At 36.8% G+C, this 24169-nt stretch overlaps 1 protein-coding gene across 5 annotated transcripts in view; it reads left to right on the forward strand.

Annotated features, from left to right (window-relative positions):
- The window catches only part of LOC132910669 (transcription factor collier), a 95617-nt gene that overhangs the window by 11098 nt on the left and 60350 nt on the right, over positions 1–24169 (forward strand). For all 5 annotated transcript variants that reach the window (XR_009658825.1, XR_009658826.1, XM_060966518.1 and 2 more), the window contains exons 3-6: positions 5934–5997; positions 12140–12195; positions 21503–21576; positions 22119–22187. Coding sequence is in view for 3 of the 5 variants with exons in the window: in XM_060966518.1 (XP_060822501.1) it covers positions 5934–5997; positions 12140–12195; positions 21503–21576; positions 22119–22187 (263 nt within the window). In the remaining 2 variants the exon portion in view is untranslated. The remainder of the gene's footprint in view (positions 1–5933; positions 5998–12139; positions 12196–21502; positions 21577–22118; positions 22188–24169) is intronic.

Genomic DNA, 24169 nt, shown 5'->3' on the forward strand with positions numbered 1-24169 from the left:
TTGTTGTATTTCATCTTATTATCCGCTAACGAATCATCAATAGTGAAAATAAATTACAAGATAATATTCAGTTCATAAACATTGCAATAAGATGCAATATAGAAATTACAATAAATAAGTTTAAAATGGCAGAGTAACATAAGATTTATGTCTTGTTAGTTTCGAAAGTCGATGAAAAATCGCAGATCATTCATCAGTATCGGGTTTGAAAAGTAAGTGATGGCGTCGAGTGACAACTTCGGAATTTCAATGCACATCGTAGTTCCTGTTTTCCCGTGAGGTTAAGTGGAAAAAGGCGAGGTGGACCTTTATGACATCAGGGAATATCGTGCGAGCGTACGCTTATCTCGATAATTGCCGTTTCCATCGGGGACGACGTCAAATATTAAACGGCTCCGCCTATACGTATACATATCGATAGTCGGCAGGATACACCTCCAGCTTTTCCAGCAATTAGTCAGACAGGCGAAAATCCATTGGCCGCGTGAGAAATGGACGGACGCGATCGTAAGAGCATCGATGTTGTCACGCGAACCGAGCAACCTACGAATAATAACCGGGCTTTCCATTTTCTTTCGTTCATCCCGTCTCCCTTTCCTATCACAGATCGTATCTCTTTGAGCATTTGTTACTAAATCATTCTATCGTTCCAAATATTTCGTCGAGCGAATAACTTTTATTCGATTATGTCAGTGTCTTACAATTGAATTAGGTTTGACAATTAGGTCATGTTTCTGTTTAATTGTACTTTTCAACAATTATTCTCTCGTTAGAATAAAATGTAATTATGAACTGCTCAAAAGTATATGGATATTTGTTTATGCTTGACATAGTATAATTTCGTTACCTTAATGCGCAAGAGAAGGATTGGTTTAGGTTTCTAAAAGTGTGACTAAAGATCTCTATCATGAGACAGTTTTGTCATTTAAGAATTCGCCTATTTGCAAACTATAAATAAGATAGGAAAATTCTTCCAAATTAGTAAAGAAACTATCGTAATTAACTTTAGTGATAATATTTAGAATTGGTTAATGCTTGGACAAATCATAGATTTAATTTTGATATACCATTGATGAAATTTTTAATAATTTATGATAAACTTCTGTGAAACAATACAATGTTAATGAAACGTTAATTATTAGATCTAAAGTGTCAGTGTTCGAGTGATTTCTAGCTTCCGTGCCAGCAATCTAATCTATTTTCATTGCATTCGAAGAAATGGCAAGAATGCCTGCAAATGAAGTCATTATACGTGCTCCGTTCCTTCAATCTCTACGGTTTTTTTATGTAAGAGCGTATTAATTAGGAGCAATCAATTACAAATGCAGATTTCTGCGAGTACGCAGTTGTCCTAGGTTGTCATTGATCTATGACAATCGCTTTCTAATATTTTGTTACCGCGTTTTATTCATTTTTACAACGATTTCCCCGAATTTCCTATGTCCTTTCTCTTTCTTTTATTTCTTTTTTATCTTCCTCAAGCTTAAGAAGTTTTCTAAGAGTAGCAAAATAAAATTCGGTCAAAAATAATTCAAAGGGTGGAATAGGGTTATTCTTCGTTCTATATTAGACGATCCCAGAGATAATTAACATCTATTGGTAATTAATCTATTTTCTTGAAATTTTTACAATCATTCACCATCTTTCTGCTTTGGGCTTTCTATTTTACCTTTATAACACTTTTACGCTTTAAAAATTTCAACTTTTAAATAATGATTTTAAACTTAGCTTTTAAGAAAACACATTATTAACGAGATAGACCTAATAGATTAATATTGTATGTGAGAAAAATTGAATCGAGCGTTCTTTTTAATATGCCTGCGAGTGGATCTCTTTTTCCAATCGCCAACTTCCGGTTGCTCGTTTTTCCTCATAATGAAAGCCTGTCATTCGAGTGATCTTTCAATTAACGTAAAGAGTCGCTTATGATCCCGGTTATGATTTCACGGAGAAGACTAGTCTCTATCAGTTATCGAGTACTGGTTAGAATCATCGGGAGAAATGACATTCGACTCGTGTTCGAAGAGTTGTCACGACTTCGTGCGAACGGTTTGGAGCGGGACGCGATTGTCAGCACAGTCATCGTTAGAGCTCCACTTTCTATTGGTCAATTAGTATAGCTGTTTAAGGAAAAGCTGACTGCTACACACTCATTCTTGCGCAAAAGAAATCTCTACACTGGCAGATACTGTTCGGACAGACGATCACGCGAATGGTCGGATATCCCTTCCTGCCACTCTACCACGCGAAGAACCATTACAAGCTTCGAGTTTGTACATCGTCAATCGATTACCTGTATATATCATAGAATACTCGAAATGTCAGATACTTACATGACAGAAATCCAGATTCTCGATATAAGGATAAATTACTGTGACACGCGTGTAAATTATCGAGGTATAGAATTTAAAACCGAGAAGTTAAAATAGTATACAGAGGTGTTGAATAAATATGAAGCAATTTTCTTAACGGAATAAGATGTAAGTTTCACGTGGAGAGTGATGAAAAAAATGATAAGTGGTAGGATAATTTACTTTAGTTTTTTATTTTAACGTGTACTTGCGGAGACACTAAATGTTAACAATCCACAACGTTCACAGATTCACATGTTAAAATATTTACAGATATTAAAGTCCTTTGAAAATAGATAATTGGATTAAACTCGAATTCAGACTCTTGCTCAAATTGAATTCCGCTAATTGTGCTCAACATTTATTCGCAAATAGTGGAAAGAAACATATACAGTGGCTCACAAAAGCATTCGAACATTCGCTGTTGAAACTTTTATTATTAAAATAATTGGAGTATGCACGTTAGACTTAAGATTTGAGAATAATGTTATAACTGCTATAAGATACAAGTGTTAAGATTATATATTTAAAATTTGAAATGAAACCGATAACATTTGTAGAAGTTATGAAGCATTCGTTGTAATTATGTATAAAAATAAGGTTACGAAAGTAATCGAACGGTAGTTTTATTTTATGTCAATTAGTTGGGTCTTCTTTGGCTTCAATTACTGCTTGGAGATGCTTTTCAGGGAATTGCATACTTCTAAAATCTTTTAAGTATCTTTCGAATTTACATTATAATTTTTCAATCTTTTACTGATTTCTTCCGGCAGATGTTCGATGGGATTAAAATTCGCACTTTGTGGAAGCATATGTAATACGCAGTGTGTTATACAATAAATATTCTTTCACGATTCTGGATGCATGCTTGAAATCATTGTCGTGTGCGAAATAAAAATTTTACAACTTCTACTAATTACATTAAATACATCGCAACGAATATTTCGTAACTTCTACTAACGTTATCTGATTCGTTCCAACTTTTAGGCATATAATTTTGATACTTGTATCTTATAGCAGGTATGATATTGTAGCGGCACATGAGTTAGAGGACAAATAATGTTGTTGTTTTGCCTCAGAGTATCAAGATCTTTAGGATACACGTAATGAAAAACAATGTCGCCGCTACGTGCAACCGTCGAACAAAGACGAATTTGAATTATAGTATAAATAATAATAATAGTAGTATAAATACGCGGACGCGATCGCAAGGAAACAAGTTACAGTCAGTTGTCGATCAGTTATCAACGAATTATCCATGATCTAATTAACGAGTCATTAGCGATCCTATTTTACGATTTATATACTGTCTTAGCGAATCGATTAGTACGAGCGTCTTTGCGAACATTATCTGTATACTAATTTATCATTTTAAATATATTCGACGGTTTCAACAACGAACAATCTCGTCCATTAAACCTCACCGAACAACCATCCTCTACACATAAACCTCTACAATATTATTACCAGATCTTAAGATTAACACGCATATTTCGATTGTTTAAAGGTTTAATAGCGAGCATTCGAATACTTTTGTGAGCTACTATAAACAGGTAATTAAAGCGACTCATTTGTGAGTCAGAGAACAAGTGTACTTTCTATTCCTTTACTTCGATTTGCATTGGTTATCTTGATATCTCCATTCCTCCCTATCCTCCGTAAGAGCACGTCTATATGTATAATTCACATGAACAGGACAGTTGCATTGCATAGCCTCCCTATTAATTAGGGTCGTGCACTGCAAGCATAGATCAGCCCCGGTGTCGAGTAGCCGTTTGTGCCTAAGCGTACTTATGCCTGTTCTCACCCTCGATCCTTCCAGTCTGGAACTTTCACCTCGAGAGATACAGAACTATTTACATATTTTTACACAAAGCCCAATTATTTAAGTGGCGTCGCTCGGCTATCGGGTCGATTGACCCGTCTATCGTTTCTATCGTGAGTAATACGCGACATAAAAGCCTGTAAATAGAGCGTGTCAGCGCGATGGCAGGCGTACAGTTCCCGGAAACTGGTGCCCTACGTAAATACAGGGTCTCCGCATTCGTTCTCCGTTCTATCCGCTTTTTATTCGTGTTTAATTAAAAAGTAGTCGTGGATCGAACGACCCGCGTATATACCTGATTAACGTCCATCGTGCGCTTGCGAATTTAAAGATTAATGGCCGCGACGAACGCCAGTGACAGGAAAGAGCTTAATGCGTACACACGGCTCGAGGAAAAAGGGAAGAATGATGTCGATCTACCGACGAACTAACGACGATTATCCAGTGTACCGTAATCAAGCTTTGATAGAAAAATCAACCGTATACTCGGCCTGTTTTAACGAAACCATGAGTACGCGATTTAACTTCATTTGCATAATTACCCTGTACGAGTATCCATGTATTAAGTTGAAAGAAAGGTATAGTTGGTTTCTCAGTGTGCTCAATAAACAATTTCAAATAGTTTACACGTCGCTATTTATGACACATTTAAATTACCATCTTTTACCAATTACCATTAAATGGAGAAATATAGATAGACATAGAGTTTTTTCAGACTTCTTAACGCTGTCTTGATGAATATTAGTATTATTTCCACTCTAAATTCAGAGTACAATACAATCGAGAATTGAAATGCGGCATTACGCTATATAATTCAAAATTTAAAAGGTTATTTTACTTTAACTTCTTTGATAAGTGACAAGTGACAAATTTTACACTTGAATCGTCGGTAGTTCTGATGTTAAATGCGATCAAGCAACGGTTTCTATGTTACCCTTATTCTTTTCAACACAAGCGTGTCTAACGTATCTATGTAATTCGAATATATTCCGCTGAAATGAAAGAAAGAACTACCGTCCTTCGTACTTGAATTATCATTATCGAGTAGAATTATCGTATTGAACGTACAGCCAAAGACTCGATCTAGGTAATTATGTTAATTTTCCATAATATCGATTGGACTCATCGTTGTTCTCGGGTTGAAAGATTGTATGCACGACTAAATGTCGTGGCCACGATACACGGGGGGTTGGAGTCCTGGGTGTTTCAGGGGTAGATAGTTGAAAATGCATTACCGCGGCTGCGGCATATGGCACGATGCACGCATGACTCGTCAACAGGGCAGGATGATAATTATGCATCGCACGCCATACGTAATGGCACGGCTCTTACCGGCACATCAAGAAATTAATAATTAGCGTGAGGTGGAGCAGGCTGAGCGCGAGAGTTACGTCACGGTGCACTTAATTAAAATAGAACGGGGTGTGAAGAACGCGCGGAACTGAATCTCCGTTCCTTCGCGTACTGCATTCGATTCAAACGGTTTAAACACGCACGAAATTTAGCGAGATTAACGAGATTTAACATTGAAATTCGCTTGTGTCGCCTTAATGAATTAATGGTTAGTCATAGACCTTAAGATTAAAAAGTCGACGATACGTTTCGATTTGAGGAAGATATATATTGATGAATTCTTCGTTTTAATGTAACCATTAAATGTCACGTCATGTCAATGAAATTTTACGTCACACTTAAATTAATTTATTCCAAACAGAGGTTTTTTAATGACATATATCATGTTACGTGTGTGTTTCTAGGAATCTGAAGGCCAGAAGACAAACAATGGCATTCAGTATAGCCTGCATCTGCTGTATTCTAACGGTGAGTAAACCGAACCATATTAATTATGACTCATCGCACCAATTTATGAATACTAAATTGCGGTGTATACTGTGTACTTTTAAAATGTGCATACATCAAAGTCTGGCAACTACGAAATCAACCAAGTAGATTTAAATTTCATTGCTGGAGAAATGTGAGATTTAAAGAATTGGGTCAACTGTAATGTATATGTATAGCTAGTACTTAATAAAGATTATACGAGAGGGTAATAAAATGCGCAGTTTATGAACAGAGAAAAAACGATCAGGGTTTTATTTAGAAAGAAACAGGTAATACATATAAATCTTTGGATTAAAAATATTTATATTAAAGTGGTAGAAAAGTTATTTAAATCCTATGAATTAGAAGAATTAGTTCATTATTATTTATTATTAGTTAAATATTCATCTTTGTCCAATCGTTCTTCGTAACAATTTACAATTAATCTTCCACTTACTCCATTCCGAAAGCATTTTAAACTTAGTTAAACAGAGAAGACGAGTTAATTCGTCACTTATTGTTAAATTATTTATCTCTCGAATATAATAATTTCCTCATAAAAAATTTTTTAATGATTTTTAATTATCTTATTCTATAGTATTTAAAGTCCTCCATAACAAGGCCTTAAACAAATTTTGTTCTACGTTTTAGACTTATTTCTGAGTGTGGAATAACTTCCTGTCGATTATGTACATATTCCATCCAGTCAAAAATTAATCAAATATTACCTGTATACTTGAGAAGTTTACAAACTAGATCTTCTTGTAAGCGAGGCCTCCAACATAACTGTGTTATTCTCGATTCTCGTCATATTTTGACATCAACTGTACCGCGAATTTAGGACCACGATGTGTAAAAAGAAGTCAGTCAGTGAACGCGTAACATGTATTCGAAGAGTGATCCACGCAGTAGCCCGATCCGATCCGAAGCGACGATGACAGGCCATCGACATTCCGCCAGACACCCAGTGTCTCAGCTAAAAAGCTCACGAACTTTCGAGGCCCGAGTGCAACAAAGACATATTTTATGTCACTGGCCCAGGTTTGGCAAAAAGGGTTCAGTTTTCGTCGTGAAGAAACGTTCGAACGTCTGTGCGTGAACGAAAGAAGGAAAAGAGGAACACGGAGAGAAAAGGGAGAAGAAGAAGTCGATGATTTAGAGGTGGTCCAACTAACAGAGAGACCCTTTAAAAACGTGCTCGTATTATGAACATATTAAAAAGCCGCAAGGCGCTATCTGCTGGCTTTCATTCCAGAGTTTTTTCATCCTGTGTACATCAAGAACAACGTCAACCTCCGCCGGTGCTTTCTTTATCTTCATTTCTTGTCGATTCTCATGGCTCTTTCTCTCGCGAGCATCTTCCCCTCGTTTCTTTTCCATTCCCTTTCCTGCCCCTTTCCCGGTCGTCCCCCTTTCTCTTTTCCGCGGCTCATACCATCAGCCTTCTTGCCTCCGCTGTTGCGAGCCGATCAATCAATGCGAGATTTTTGCGTTGGCAGAACTGACTGAGGGGCCGCCCTGCCATCTATGGACACTAAAACGTGTTGCCAACATTGCAAACAAGAAATAACTAACTATCGCAACCTATAGAATACTTATAGCCACCTTCGGGATCGTAGATCCCAAGTTCTCCTACTTTTATCCTATTCTCTGGAACTTTCGTTCGACGATACTCGTAGTTCAGCCTATAATCGGCAAAGTCTTTGCCAGTACTTGCTATCGTATGATTTCCCTTTAGAGTTTCTTGAACATCCTGGAAAACACAATTCTTCGTTATATCGTAAGACCGATTTGTATATCGGAATGTGATTTCAGACGAAACATCTACTCGCTGTCTTAAAAGGCAGTCAGAATGATTGCTTAATACTAGTTGCATTACTAGCTGTTGTACCTGGAACACGGTATTATAGAACGATTGTATACCTTTGAGTTTCAACTCTCGGAATTTCTAAATCGTGTAATGATAGATGTTAACAGTTTAATCATTTTATTCATACCAGCAAAGAATACATTTGAATTGCAATGATTGATACATTCACAATTGTATAAATTACAATTTCGGGTTTTTATATACATATAATATATTTGAACAATAAATCTCTACTGTAATATTATCAAATAGCTTTTTGGTAATTTTGTTAAATGAGGTAAAACACTATGATAATATAAGAACTGCACGTTCGTACATAAATGATACAGCAAAATTTCAACAACCGATTCAAATGCTAATTACGATAAGATATACACATTGCACAATGAGAAAGATCAGGGCAATGACGATTTCCAATAAGCAAGCGATGCAATCAAACGTTACGGTATAACGGAGCCTATACGTCTTCTATCGAAGTACCGGTTATGTCCTTTAGAGTGAATCGGCGGATCGTCGCGGCTCTGATTTATGCCTCGTTCCCGAGATCGGTCTTCTGTCCGGACTCTCGAGACGCACTCTATAAAAGTTTCATGCACGAAATACTTTACGGTGCAGCTTTTATATCACGAAGACAAATTGGCGCTAGCTCACGACCACAGCAACGTCTCATCCTCTGCACTCTAACCGTTTGTCATACAATCGAATCTGCACATTGTCGCAACACCGATCAGTCGGTCAAGCAATAAATCTATAATTAAATAATAAATGAGGAACACAGGGGCTACCGTTCAAGTGACGACAGCGCTTCTCCATATCAGGTTCTACTTCTTTTTGTGATCGTTCCCTTCCTTCGAACTCTCTTCCATTTCATTCGATTTCTTTCATTCTCGTTCTCCGTCTCCCTTCTGCTCGACGTTCCCGATGTCCTTGCGCCTCTAAGATGGAGCAAGGTGCTCACGATCAGGACGAGGCGCGCCAGGTTAGACGAAGAAGAACATATAAAAGCAGATGTCATTCAGAGAAAGAGAGACGTACAAATAGAGCGAACGAGGTAGTTGGACCGCGGAATATAACGGCTCGTAATAAGAGCGCCGCTGATTAAGGATGCCGATCGAAGGAATAAAATGGGTGGTGTCCGCTTCTTCAATGGCTTCTTGTACACATTGAAGTTGGTTGCCTAGTTATGCTAATACGAACGGATCTATCTGCCTCCTCTCAGCAGGACTTAGCACGCGATACCGCTTCTTACGTACCTTCTTCTCGATCTTTTGCCTTTATTGTCGTCGTCCGAGGCATGATCACGAGTCGCCGCAATGTCTGTGATAAATGTATACGTACGTTCACGTGGCATGTCGCAGCGTCGCGCTGGTAATCGTGCATCCTTAAGATGCATCGACGTACTTGCATAAATGAATTCGCTCGTTCGTCGACTGATTTTATACCATCTTGTTTACATACCGAGCATCGAGAATGGAGACAATCTTCGTTATCCGATGAACCGGACGCATTTTGTACGATGCCGCGTTCCTTGCTGTCCGAGGAATCGAGACGACGCAAAAGTTTGGAGTAGGTACTTAACGACAGGTTCTAGAAAAAAAAAAAAAAAGAAAAAAACTGAAGTATACATGTAAGCAAATTTGTTGGAAAGAAACTTCTCTGTATTCTTTGAAATGATAAACTAGAGTTCGCTTAAAAAGTGATCGCTTATATTGATTTATAATTTAGTACGTATTATTAAATAGTATGTGTAATAGATGCTAGATAACGTCAATTAATTTCATTTAAACGTTTCATGCATTGCGTACAAATACGTGTCTGTCAAGTGATAATAATCCTTTCGATCATTTATTAAAATATAGTATCAAATGAAGCATATAAATAAATAAGGAACACGTTTCTAGACTTATATCCACGCTAATTGCACGTAGTTTGCTATAATGAATTAAATAAAACAAGACAACCTAAGCCAAATAACAAGTACTTAATAGTGCACTGCGTAAGAACAAAATTTAAAAAAAGTAGCTCGTATGATCTGAGACCCACTGCTCTTAATAATTTGACAAGAAACTAACGATAATGATAATAACAGAAACACGATTGTACGATGTCCGACTGTTAAATCGCGAGCGATTGTGCGGCCTGAAAAACAAGACACCACGAGAGCAGCTCATAACTGCAATAAATCGTAGAAACCGCTAGCATTCCGCTCTAATGACAGAAATCGTTTCATCCCTGCAAAACACGGCTAACAATTGATCGTCTTTGCTCGAGCGTTTTCCAATCAGCTCGCATAATCGACGTTCCATTGTACGCTGGAAATCCTGACATTGCTACTCTCTCGCACCAGATAGAAACCGGCAAACAGGCAGAGCGTGCAAGTAACTTCCGGTAAAGCTGCGACGGTTTCTCGAGGTAATTTGTGAGCTAGTTTCGGCCGGAGTATCGTAATCCATGGTAACGTTATGCGGCGTGAGTCTGGCTCCCGTAGTAGCCGCCGGGTCTGGGAGTCTTATGTCGGGATTACTTGGCTTACCGGACACGCGAGGCCGGAAGCCACGAGGGTGTCTGTCCAAAATACACCCCGGGATTACCTGCCGTTCCCTCTGGAAGGTAGAAACTGTTTCGAAAACTTGCTACCCGCGGAATGTGTATATAAGCATCGGAGCTAGTTCGACTACCGATAACGGATAGCAATAACGCGGTATAATACACACGAAAGCTTGATCACGCGACAAAATTGCTTGTTCGAGGTAATAAACTGCGTGCACCCGGCCTACCAACTAGGTAATAACAAATTAAGCTATCGTTAATGGCTGTAATTTTGTATGATTAAAATGTCATTCGCGTAAATTTTAATGAGCACAAGCTGCTCCTCATTATCTCGCCAAATAAATTTCCTGTTAAGTTAACGAATGTTCTTGCTGATTATAGTTTTTGACATTTTTAAGGAAGTTACATAAAAAATCTGAAAAATTGGTTGTTGACCGATTGGAATCATCGTTTTATATTTTACATAAGATACATATGTATCTATCTTCTCAACCTTTCCGAATGAAAATATTTGTTCTATATCAATATTAGGATATATATTTCAATGTCGGAAAATTAGAAAAAGTATCTAAACGTGTATGATTCGAGAAGATTTTCGTTATGAGAAGAATTCGTGGCGTGTTTCGGAAACTTAATCATCGAGTCATACTTGGAATACTAAAAATTCCCTCCAAGACTTGACTATAATATAAAGACTAAACAGATGCTGTTCAGTATAACAGACAATATTATGAAGAATACAATTTTGCACTTTAAAAGTAGCATAACATATTTCACATACATACAAACGCTATCAACAATTTAATAAATTAAATTGTTCTAACGAAATAGTCGTTTTGTTACATTTTGTTATCCGCGAATATTTAACGATTAAACACGTCCGCATCGCGGAAGTTCAGCAAGTTTCGGCCGTTCCGCAATGTTTACCTGGCAGCCACTAAGTTCCGCGAAGCAGCGGGAACGACGATCCTGACGAAACTCTAAGGTCGCAAAAATAATTAACGCACTACACGTACAAGAATTTGCCTTGCCGCAATGGCTCGTTGCATAGCGATCCGCTCGTGGTGAGGTCGGTACTCGTTGGTACAAAGTACGGGCTGGGTCCATGCAAAAACAACGGAGATTGTGCATACGTCCCCGGGGATGCGATCAGGCCGCTTACCTCGTCGTCCACCTTAAATGCTCCTTAATATGTAAGTTTTTCTGGGACAGTCCCTTTCAGCGGCGCCGAACTTGTCAGAATTTGGACTCGTTTCCGTATTCGTCGTATTCCATGCACATCCGTCGCAAATGCCTGCGCGCAACGCTCTTAACTTAATGGACCTTCTTACCGAATCCATGAAAAACTCGCGGGGTAAATTGAATAAAGAGCAGCGTTGTCTTTATATTAAGCTTAAAAAAACTATTCGAAACTGTCTTCGGTTCCAAAAAGGGCATAACTATTTATCTTTTCAACTTGTAAGACCATTTACTACCCTCTGTCTTCTATATACATACACCTATTGCAATATGCATTGACATCGTCCACCAAACCAGTGTGTCATTGGTATTCAAGTGGATATTTGAGGGAAAACAAATTCGATTATTTTTTCATTATTTTCAAATATCATCTATCGTTTGTTGCTTGTGTGTGTATGGATCATATGCAGTATGCGTAGTATAAATTTTTGTACGTGTTTGGAAGTTTTTGGTTAATGTGAGATCTTCTGGCTCTTGTTGCAGGTGTCAGACAGGTGCAGGACATCTATGTGAGGCTTATCGACTCTGCAACGAAACAGGTGAGAATGGATATGTTTTTTCGTCTGGATTTCGCACATTTCATTTCTTACATACAGTAAGTAAGTTTTATGTAAGATATTTACAAAGTACTTAGGATGAAGGAATGTTTATTTATGAGAAAGTATCAAATTTCATTAAAAGTCTAAACCGACTCGTTAAAATTACCTAAGTATCGTTGAAACAAAAAACATTCTAAAGTATTAGGTTACTGCTTCGACGACGAAACCGAAACTACACTCCATGTTCACAAATACAATTGTACATCAAACTTGTAGAGTAAATATATCGTTATCTTCGAGTATCTGTATTTGCAACATTAAAGTTGCAACACCATCGAAACAACTCTTCGCAAAGAAACCAAATATTAAGATTAGATTTCGTTCATTAAATAATGTTGCACGTTGTTATTCACGTTATAGTCATTTATGACAAGCTGATTAAACCGCTATCAGATTCCACAATTTTACTCTAATACCATTGCAATTGACGGTAGTGTTTCGGCAGGATCAATTCGTAAGTTGTCGCGAGTCTTTCCTCTCTGTTGGCGTTTCCGCGCGATGGAACTCCTTCGAAATAGTCGCAGTGACGCGTTCCCGCCGCTGAGAGTATTATCATCTGAGCTACAAGCACTTAATTTTCCGGGGGGTTGATTCCTACCCCTCCAGGAAAGCAGCGACCGCCGCACGTCTGCCCCATCCTGTTATCTGCGCCACGTGGCGAACCCTGCGCATAGTCCGCGAACCACGTGTTGTGACCCTGTACACAGGGCCGTAGATCCTTGCACAGTGATAGGGCGCAAAGAAGGATCATAACCTTCGAACAAACGCAAATACGAGGCCTGATCACCGAGCACGATAAGCCTTTGCGCGTTCGAGGGTGCTCTTTTGGCTACCAATGGCTTCCCGTGAATCGCGTTTCTCGCCTGCGACGTGTGCAACATCTAACAGCTGAATGGTAGATCGAACGAGCGGATAAAGAAGTGTAAACAAATGCTTGGTAAACGTTTCTTAGCGATTTTGATCGACGTATCAACTTTGAGTAACACGAAGCTTACTATGTCACTTACATTGATTCGCGAAAATGTTTGCATCTCATAGAAATTTCTTGTAATTACATTGTGTGGGATTTGATATTCGAAGATGCAAAAGTTTATCACTAGTACGAATATGAATTTATAACGCGTTTCAAAATGTGCTTTGAGTTTGATTGATTTAGAGTTAAGTTTCGTTGGTTTATTCAAGTTGCTAGAAATCGAAGACATTTCGAAATTAGAAATCTAAATCGGGGAGAGAAAGAAAGAGAGAGAAAGTAGACTACATAGTGTAGTACAAAGCTGTTTGTCTATTGCTAGAAAGGTATAGCTACTTTCTTGAATTATTTTGTTTCGTGTTCGCGACCCTAGCTTCTAAGTATCTATAGGTACTTGCACCATTTTAGCAGATTAAATCATCTTGGGGTTGGTCGGTTACGAAGGTAAGAAGAGCAGTAGGGAGAAGAAAGAGGCGGCCGTGGACGAGGAAGGTTGGGGAAACAGAGCTGATGTTAGTTTTAGCTGATTAAATTACTAAGCCGCGGTGGCCTTGCGTCGGCAGAGACCGTTCTTCAATTCGCGATCCATTCCTTTTATTAATCGGATCCAAGTCGTCGTGAGGTTGAATATCTTTCAGGGACCAGGGACAGAACTATGCGTTAAGCTACGTTTAAAAGAGTACCAAACGGTGTTTGCACAGAGTTTTCGAAAAAAGGCGAACTTAATAGAATATAGCATAGCAATGATTTATTTTCTATTTTCTAAAACGTATCAAATTTATCTTTTATATTTCTAATGGTTTTTATAACGACAAAGTATAACATAGAATTAGTATAAAGAAATTTTTCATTATGACGATTTAACGATTTATACGAGATTCGTAACTTAACTTTCTCGGGAACAATTTTATTAAGGTTGGAAAAGATCACTGTTCATTTTCCTGTGGGAAATAATAGGTATGCGGTAATTGATCGTTAAAATTAATTATTCATAAAAAGATTTCTGTGCGCTCAGAAATATTTTAAATGATAATATTCGAGTATAATATAATCTCTATACTGAAACTCAAATTATTTATTATATTATTACAAAATAATGTGTATCTTGATTTAATTTTGAAGCATCTATATTGCAACCGTTTGTCGATTATTTATCGAACTTAGGCTTACTAGAAATGTGAAAAATGTGAAAAATGTAAGTAGCCAGATACCTGCAGAGTTGGTAGAAACATCGGTAAAAGAATGAAACGGAATCTTGAACGGAGTAAACGCCTCGATAGTTCTCCGGAGCGATTGTCCACGAGGAAAAGAAAAGCGGAAGTGATAGATGCCGGGATACCCTTTCCGTCTCTATGGAGGAATCGTGCCAGTAAAGGGAGTAGAAAGTTGGATGGGGAGGTAGGATCGAAAACGAGAAAGCTGCAATTTATACATCAAAGCCTCGATTGAACGCGTCTCCTCCATTCTGCCAAAGCGAGAGGAAGACATACAGACACGAGAATCGATATATATATTTACTCTGTCCGTGTATGGAGTTTCGCGAAACAACTCGTACGAAGTGTTTAGCAAATCTGGGTTGACGTGTTCTTACTGCATACCGTGCCCTACAAAATTAACAAACGTCCAGAATCCTCTGGATTAAAGGTTTAAAAAGCAACAATGTTACGTAACATTTAGTTTGCATAAAGAGTACTATGTTAGAAACCTGGATCATTACAACACTACGATTATTGTATACTCTTCGTTATTTACAATGCGAAACAAATACAGGAACATTTTGTTTCCATGACTCGCGTGAAGTACGTTCTATTTGTTTCTGAATTGATATTATTATAGCACAGAATGAAATATTTGCAAAACATGAATAAATATTCAAATAATACAGTGTTTTAGTCGTGAATAGCACTGAAATGTAAAAGGTGACCCAAAAATTCATTCTCTTCTTTCAATAGTTTTTAGACAATCATACGATTTTATCGTTAATGGTTCTTTTTCATAAAAGATCTCTTGGAAAAAGTTACATCAAAAATATTCGTTTCAACTCTCTCTAAAAAATCTTGATTTAGGTATTAGGTATGTTGATCATTTTTCTCATGAAACTTCATGGATTTGTCAAGTGTTGCTAAAAGGTTTATATCTTTGGAGTAGTTCCTTTTTTTAACTGTATATAATATTAAAGTATTCCTTATCCTTTATCTTACTAAAAAGAGTTCGTTACTAACAAATTTCCTGCGATGTACTAATTGATAAAATGAAGCAACTCAAAGCGTAACTCAAGGAGTCGTCCAAAGTTGAAAACAGTCAGTGAATTCTCTTGTCTATGAGAAGAAAAATTTGCTAGTTGAAGATCGAGTTATGGTTCACAAATTCCAATTCGGAAATGCGGCCGACTAGCTCGAGACCGAATCAAGTGGTCGGTTATAAATCCGCAATAATTGGCTACACCGAGCTGGCTGCTGAGCCCGTGGCGAAGCCCTCCTACCCTTAAGCTGTTCTTCAATTTCTTCGCTCCTGGCCAAGGTACGGGTATCTATATCTACTTTCGCTTGGCGCAGCGGGAAGAGAGTACGGGGGAGGCACTCTCGACGAGAAAGCAGCAGTAGAGGAAAAAAAAATATAGGATGTCGAGAACTGCTGTGCGTTTCTCGTTGAAATTTCCAGAAAAATACGAGCAGCTTCTAACAGAAAGAGAAGAGCAGCGTGCAGCCGCGGCTGAATGGCGCTAACAACGTACGTTTGTAAGCGCTTGAGAACGAACTTCCGGCCAGGAAAAGGGAACGAGAAAGGTGGGAGAACTGGAATGCGCTTTTTCGCAGGATTAAAAATGCTAAATTGTAATTAGTTCCGGGGATAAAAAAGCATTTACAGGACGCGGGTATGGAGGAAGCAGCGAACCGCGTACCATCGTTATTTTAAATGAATGAACAACAGGAAATTGTACCTAACCCTTTTAAGCTCCAACTTCCATCCGCCGCTGGAGATGATCAGTCGGAACTTTCCTTTTCTCTCCTTTTTTTTTTTTCTTTTTTATGAAATACTACCCGCGGGAATTCAGAAAAGAATCGAGAAAGGATTCTGTGGCACATCACGCCCGTACTCTGCTCTCTGTGTATGCGCTTCTTTAAATCGATTATCGATATCGAGCTAATATCTTCATCATCGCGTTGTTAACAGCAAAGCTACCGATATATTTAATATATACCTTAGAAATAGTTGTACGTAGATGATTAGAATTAAAGCAATACAAAGAAAATAAATAAGTATTATGTAACTATATAAAGACCATAGATGACGACATGTCAAGTCAGATATTTTGTTTTGCAAATATAAAATTAATATACGATTGACTGATAAGCTATTGAATTTTACAATTGCTTCTGAAACTGTTTTATTAAAACTGTCTTTTTATTGAACTTAGTTATGCGATTCTTTTAAAAATATTTACATCAAAAATATTGATTTCAAAAGTGTCGACTATTATATTCCAGATATTAGGTATGTTGTTAGTTTTTTCACGAAACTTCATGGATTTGTCTATGACTAAAAGGTTTATATCCTTGAACCGAATAATCCTCTTTCTACTTATGTTACGTTAAAATAAACTCTTATAATCACTAAATAACATTAAAGTCATTAAAACAGTAAAACTGTACTTATCATATTTCTTCCCTGTACTCTTCAGACGTAATCATGTTTTTGTCTTACTATGAAACATTAATATTTCCATTTCTTAGTAATTATAAGAAGAAAAAATTTGATACCAGTCGGAGTTTTGACTGGATGCGTAGTACTCGTAGTACTCGCGATTAAAGATTATAGGACAGCGCATTTTTCTTATTTTTCTTCCGATTATTAAACATTACCAAGTCGAATCGATATCAGCTTCTAACCGTCAGATGGACGTATATAATACTGAAATATGAGTATTTAACTATAGATTAAGGAAATAATAAGTTTGAGATAAGTTAATCCTTGGCAGATAAGATGAGAAAGAGAGCAGAGTTGTCCCCTAACGATGAACATTCTTTTCAGGGGTGAAAGTAACATTGTATGCACGTTGTTCGGTGGTGTATACGTCAGGCGACAGGGGTTGCACAACCGATATAGAGGGGGAATCCCAGGGGACTTTTGGAATCGATTCAGGATGGAAATCATTACGGCAGATTTGAATGACTATCTTCGTATTTATCTGCGTCCTCCTCGACTCCTTTTCTTCCTCGTTCTATTGCCATTTTTGAGTACTCGTCGTGAATAATGTTATGGTTTTACTACCAAGTGCAAAAACTATCGTTCCAATAGATAGCAATCATTCTTCAATATCATTTGCGATGATTTATATATTTTTGTACTTTTATGCCAACAATTAAAAAGATAATGTCATGATCACTTTATTGGGAAACTTATATGTTTTGGAATATTAGGCCAATTCCCTTATCCTCGTTAAACTATATTTTTGCATAGTTCTCTTCATCTTGGTGCAATTAAAATAACAAATCTTAAAGCAATTTTAAAATACAAATACGTAATACTTACTACACATATCTAAGTATTTTCATATAACTTAACATACAATACAACATACTATATTTCAGTTGTTAAAACGTTAGATTAATTACTTCATCAAAAAGATATAGCAAAAAATAATAATTTACTTTCACCTTAATGAAACAGGCGCGTAGGTGAATGTACACTGTCATAAATTTAAAAATCGTTAGTACTGGCGTGTTATCGCTATTAGTCCTTCGTAAGTAATTCCCGTGGGAATTGGATGGCAGTGGGGAGGCCCAAACGTTTCTACTGGGACCAGGAGGGAACGGAAGAAAGGCCTCTAAGGGACTGATGCTGATTGGTCGCACCCCTAGGACGACTCATTTGATAGTATTACTTGCAAACTCTCTCGACTTGAGCCAACCATCCCTTAAGATATCTGACGACATATAGTGGCTCATGAAAGTATTTCAACGCTCACAGAAATATTTCTCGAATATATTATTTGTATTATACAGAACATTTTGAAATTTCATGATTATATTAGCAACGTTTGAAACAAATTTGGATATGTATAAAAAAATTACAAGATATTTATTGCAAGCATATAAGTACTTTGCTAAAGTCAGAAATGTTTGAACAAGCAGATATTTAGTGGAACGAACTTTGACATTTATTATATATGTATTATTCATGCTGTAAATCTACTAAATCTTGACTAAGTGTACGTTTGCAATAAATATCTTGCGATGAATCTAATACTAAAAAGAATGTAATGTTAACGATATTTCCTTTGGAATTACGCGATTGTAAAGTCAGTAATAGGCAATCAATTGCTTCTAGTCTAATTGGATTTCAATCTAATTTAGAGACCATATTAACTGACATGGAATGACACTATCAAAATTCGATCGACTGACGGAATTAACCAATAAATTTCGTACATAGCGACGCGATTATTGCATATCTATAACGAAGAAATATTAACGTGTGGTGATAAGCGATCAAAAGGACTAATCTAGAAAAGACATTTGAGAGAACGGATCAATGAGTATCGAATATTTTGATTTCCACATCTTGAAAAATTATTAGATATTCACTCTTGATATTTCGTATTGTAAGAATATCATAATGTTGCTACAAATAATATTTGTAAAGTAAATGATTGTAAAAAGAGTTTTATCGCCTTGTTCTTGCGCGAAGTAGTTTTTCGAAGAACAAAAACATAACTATTGATCGATTTCGATACGTGCGTGATCGATAATTGATATCATCGACCTTTACAGCGATAAGAACAAACAAGAACTTAGTAGTTCATGAGAACAAGCAACGCGGTAAAAACTAATTGCTCGAAATTGTCTGTAAGTGGAATAGATACGTAAAATCAACAACACGTATCGTACCTGGCAACGGTTACTGAGCAAATAATATCGCATGTCGTATCAGAAGGTGTACAAGATCTACCCAATGATCATTACGTGTATAAACAATGATTATTACACATGAATGACATGTGCATGCCCAAGATTGCATAAGCGTTAGGTATCTATTCTTTTTAAATATCAGAATATTTATAATTATGAATTGATAGACGTTTGTTAAAATAATATTAATTTTCATATCACAGTATAGACAAGAATGTGGATAAATAAGCATCTTCGTAAATCCAGATAACTATATTCTGAGAAATTTTATTTCTATTTTTTTTCCATAATAGAGCTTGCAAAATATATTTTTTATTTCTCATAGTCGATATATTTTTATAAAGTCAATGAGGGTGAACTCTATTTTTAAAAAATGTTTCCATCGTCAAAATACATGATCAGTCTTTAATTCCCCAAAAACTAAACTATATAACGAACTGAAATATTATCCATATCTATATCTTATAGTGAAAATATTTTACACTCACGTTCACTCAGATATATTATTACCAATGTAGCATTTATTTCCAATTAGTATAGTAACGGCAATAAACTGCATGACGACGAAATATGTTTAAAAATAGGATATGTTGATTGAGATAAATCATACTATATATAAAGTTTTAACTGCACATAAGAGAGCTATAATTTTCTGTTTAAACATGGAAATAAAAGTTGTAAAGAGGAAAGATATTGTCACGGCCGAGTAATTAATAATTTTCCACTGCATAGACTAACTAACGAGTATCGATTACAAGCTTTTTATTTCAAACTTTTCTATACAGAAGTTTACGTTCCTTACTTGCGTTACACTTCTAGCAAACCAATTATGTCGATTAGAAGGAATTGTATTTTAACACAATATTAACCGAAGGTTTAGGAAAATAGTTACTCCGTTAAGTAACTAATTACAACTAATAACCCTATGTGTTTTAGAACCGGAGTTAATGCGTACAAGGTAGATACTCGTATTAATTATTCACGACACAAATAAGATCGCATGCTGTTCAACGATTAGGAGTCGAAACGGCCGAAGGGCACGAAACGTTTTATGCGCCTCCTTTCGTTTTCCTCTTCGAAGGAATACTACTTTTCCTCTTTCACTTCTCGATCCACTTTCCTCTTTCTTCCGTGTTTATTTTTGCCCCTCTATTTCCCTGGCTGACGTTTCCACTTCGACGGGGGATTCTCCTCTGATTTACCTTCCGCCGCGTATACAACCATCGCGGTTCGTTTACGTTGCAATTCGGTTATTTTGTTCGTATAAATATTTGATGCCGTTCTGAAAGTCACACCTAACTGCCGAGGCGAAATGTATTTGATATCGTTACGGGCATCCTTCGCTATTCAACCGTTTTCGCAGTCCGAGACCACTGACGCCAACATAACCAATTCCCTAGAACGTTATATTTCAAAGTATTTACATTTTATCGCTTCTTCGCCAACTCCAGCAATTTAGGTCGTTACACGCAATACGAAGCAACTTCTGCATAAATTACGCGTACCGGCGATACGATTAACGTGTCTGACGCGTAGAAATACAAATGTCCGAGAGTTGAATTCCCTTCGAATTTGTAACGAAATGGGAAATTTGCTTTCGCGCAGTTGTGCATTGACAAGATAGTAATGCGTCTACATTCCGTGGTTTATTCCCATTACGTTTGCTATTGCTGTATATTGAGTCCTATAATCAGAGTTCTATATTTTAATTAATGCAATCAAGCGAATATTAGTTAAACGATTAATTTATTCATTGAGAAAATTTCATTTAAATACAAATAAAAAATAACAATTTTCACAGTAAGCTCATCTTAATTCATAGCTTGTTTGTATATTGTGTTTATTTTACTTATCTTACACAGGATACTTCAATACCTTTAAAATATTACTTACTGTTTGAGGGATTTCACTAAGATCAAAAACGTATTACCTAACCATGCTTGATTATTCTGCGGTTAATTCGCGACTCATCCCCAACTGTAAGTGTATGAATACAGGATAACGACTTGTTATCATTAAATAAAAATCAATCAGAAGGTCGTGAAGGAAGCTTAACGGATTTGCTTAAGCCGACCATGGCTTAGCGATTTCTAGGGGAAATAGTCCCTTCTCGACTTGCGTCCCTACTGATAGTTTTCTAACATGTTTTATATTTCGTATAGGTTTCCATTTATACGTATAATATAGAAATTTAAGTATATGCCAGAATTCTAATAAATGCCTAACAACCCATATTTTTATACTATTTTAATACTAAATTATACATTAACGAACAATCATATAAACTTGTATTGTGAAATACACCATTTATATACATATATATCATTGTAATTGCCGTTCTGAAATAATTTTCATTTTGTTTCAGGCTATCATGTATGAGGGACAAGATAAAAATCCTGAAATGTGTAGGGTTCTTCTTACTCACGAGGTGATGTGCAGGTGAGTTTTTTCTAATAATAGTTATCAACGTTTAACAATTATCTCAAATAACAGTGTGAATTTAAAGATGAAGGTAACGTTGGTCGTATATCTGAAATATGCAAATATGTTAACTTTAATTTGTTTGACACGGCGATGATAGTTTCACAGAGAGTTTCTGTTAAAGATAAGCCTTTTCATCCTTTAGTGGCAATTCTAACTGTATGCAAACACGTACGGCCGAAGAGCAAAGAATCTACTCTTCATGCATGCAGCCACCCTTGCGGTGGTAAACCATAAACGTAACGAGACACACGGGGGTGCAATCATTCTTTGGGGGTGGCTGACTCATTGACCCATGGGACTTCGGCCTGACTACTCTCCACCCCCAAACTTACAAAGTCCCAAGGGTTTATATAGTTTTTAGACGACCTCGAAAATTCTGACCCTCTGGACCCACTGAATTGAGTCGAAGAAGGAATGCATCCCCCACGGATAAATAAAGAAATATTTGGAAATTGCGACATACTAGTCTCTGATCCACCTGACTCTGTTTGTTATAGTCGATGTTGCGATAAGAAGAGCTGCGGAAACCGAAACGAAACACCAAGCGATCCTGTTATCATCGATCGGTGAGTGGATAATATCGTTTTGGATAATATCGAATCATATCGTTTTCGTGAAGTTTTATTAATTCTGCTTCGATTCATCAACTTTTATATCCGTTAATATCGTTTTAGTAAGCAACAGGATTTTTATTATTTTATACGCATATAGAACACGAAACTATGGATATTAAGAACGATTCTTTTATAATTTATAATTTTCATAAAATTAAAAAGTTTGTTAAGAATAGAAAATAGAATTGAACCTAGAACGATGACAGAACACAACAGAGTTAACACTCGAAGCCACCGTGTCTAGAACACTCGCCTTTATTATCTTACTTACATTAGTACTATCGATCTTTCGACTGAAAGATACACTTATTACATGAGTAGTATTTTTCATTCATGCGGCAGTGTCTTTTTAGTATTGAATAAAAACACCCAGTGTTTTTAAGGGGCTTTCTAGTAGACCATAAGAAAAATTGATGAATTAGCTCAGTCTGTTTCTAGTCTTCATAAAATAATGTTCCTCATTTATTATTATAAAAAGTTCATTATACTTTTTCGAGCTACGAAAACATATCTTGACAGAAAGTAAAGTAATTAATTATGAAACTAAAGAGATTATCATCCCTTTATGGTATACCTTTATGGTACCTCTAAGATTTGTACCTGACTAAATCCAGACTCTCAGAATCTTGACTAACACCGCGATGATTTTCAGTCCTCAAATTATTAATCCATCATTAATTCTTATACTTTGATCAAATTCAGACACGATTACCATAAATCGATCAAAGTGTCTGGATTCTTATGAATGGTAGTGTATACATATACAGTCGAATTTCATAGAGACGTCAACGACTCTGATATCAGTTTGCCACCCTTGCTATCATGCTTCTCAACGATCTGCGAAATAAGGGGCCAGATAACTCCTTCTCGAAGGTACCCACTTGCAAGATAGCGTCGCATAGACTAGAAACCCGTGATATTTAGGCTTGCAAAATACGTTTCCTACGAGGTGTGGTGAGACTGCAAGGTACAAGAGCACTCGAATACTCAGGCGTACTTATACCTCCTCCACGTTCTACATGGTGTTGCTTGTCCTTGGAAATACAGAGACACTCTTTCTCTCCCTTTCTCGCCCCTTCTCTCGCTCAACAGTCTCCCCCCTCCTCTCTCTCTCTTTCTCTCTCTTCCTCACAAGCTGGCTAACATGGTAGCAGTAGGGTGAGCCTGGTATCTGAATAGGCTATAGAGTGTCCTGAGATAGGAACGGTAGGAAGGAAGAGGTTTCCCGCGGGACCAAGGCCGAGATAGTCTTCAGGAGGACATCTTGTGCTCAGGGATGCTCAACCTACGGTTTTCGATACAACGTCGCCTCGGAGCTTTCATCCTTATTCGGAGGATATGTGATACACGTAGGTGACAGGCAAAGCCTACTGGGCTTGCACGTAACTATTTTTCTGCAGCTTGCAGTGTTTTCGAATCCTTCTCCGCCTGGATTTAAGTGCAATGATCTGCCATAGGTGTTGTTTATAGTTCTTGGGAAAATGGATTTTATACTTATTCGCGCATTTCGAGAAACTGGTATCAAAGTGTTTTATCTGATATTGGGAATTTCGAAGAAAAAGTGATCCCTCTTCGCAACAGATTGATACTGAAACAAGGTTTGTCAATATATTGGTAGCAAAATAGGTGAATGTTACTATGAATAACCGAGACAATGGTTCCAATCCTCTTACCATCGTTTAATATTAACAAAGAAGATTACGATTGTTAATAATACGTAACGAATGTTTTCTAAGATGTATATTATTATTTAATCAAAACATTTTCTATCATTATTTATAACCATAATTCTAAATATCGTTAAATTTATCAATAGTCTTGAGATCTTTTTAATAATTTGACAACTTTCACTTCTTGTTTAATTAAAATTGGTAGGATGACTATGTTACTGTGTTAGTTGTATCACAATAAATTTCCATTGGAACAAGACTTGT

Source organism: Bombus pascuorum, chromosome 9, assembly GCF_905332965.1.
Source record: "Bombus pascuorum chromosome 9, iyBomPasc1.1, whole genome shotgun sequence".
In the NCBI taxonomy this organism is placed as follows: domain Eukaryota; kingdom Metazoa; phylum Arthropoda; class Insecta; order Hymenoptera; family Apidae; genus Bombus; species Bombus pascuorum.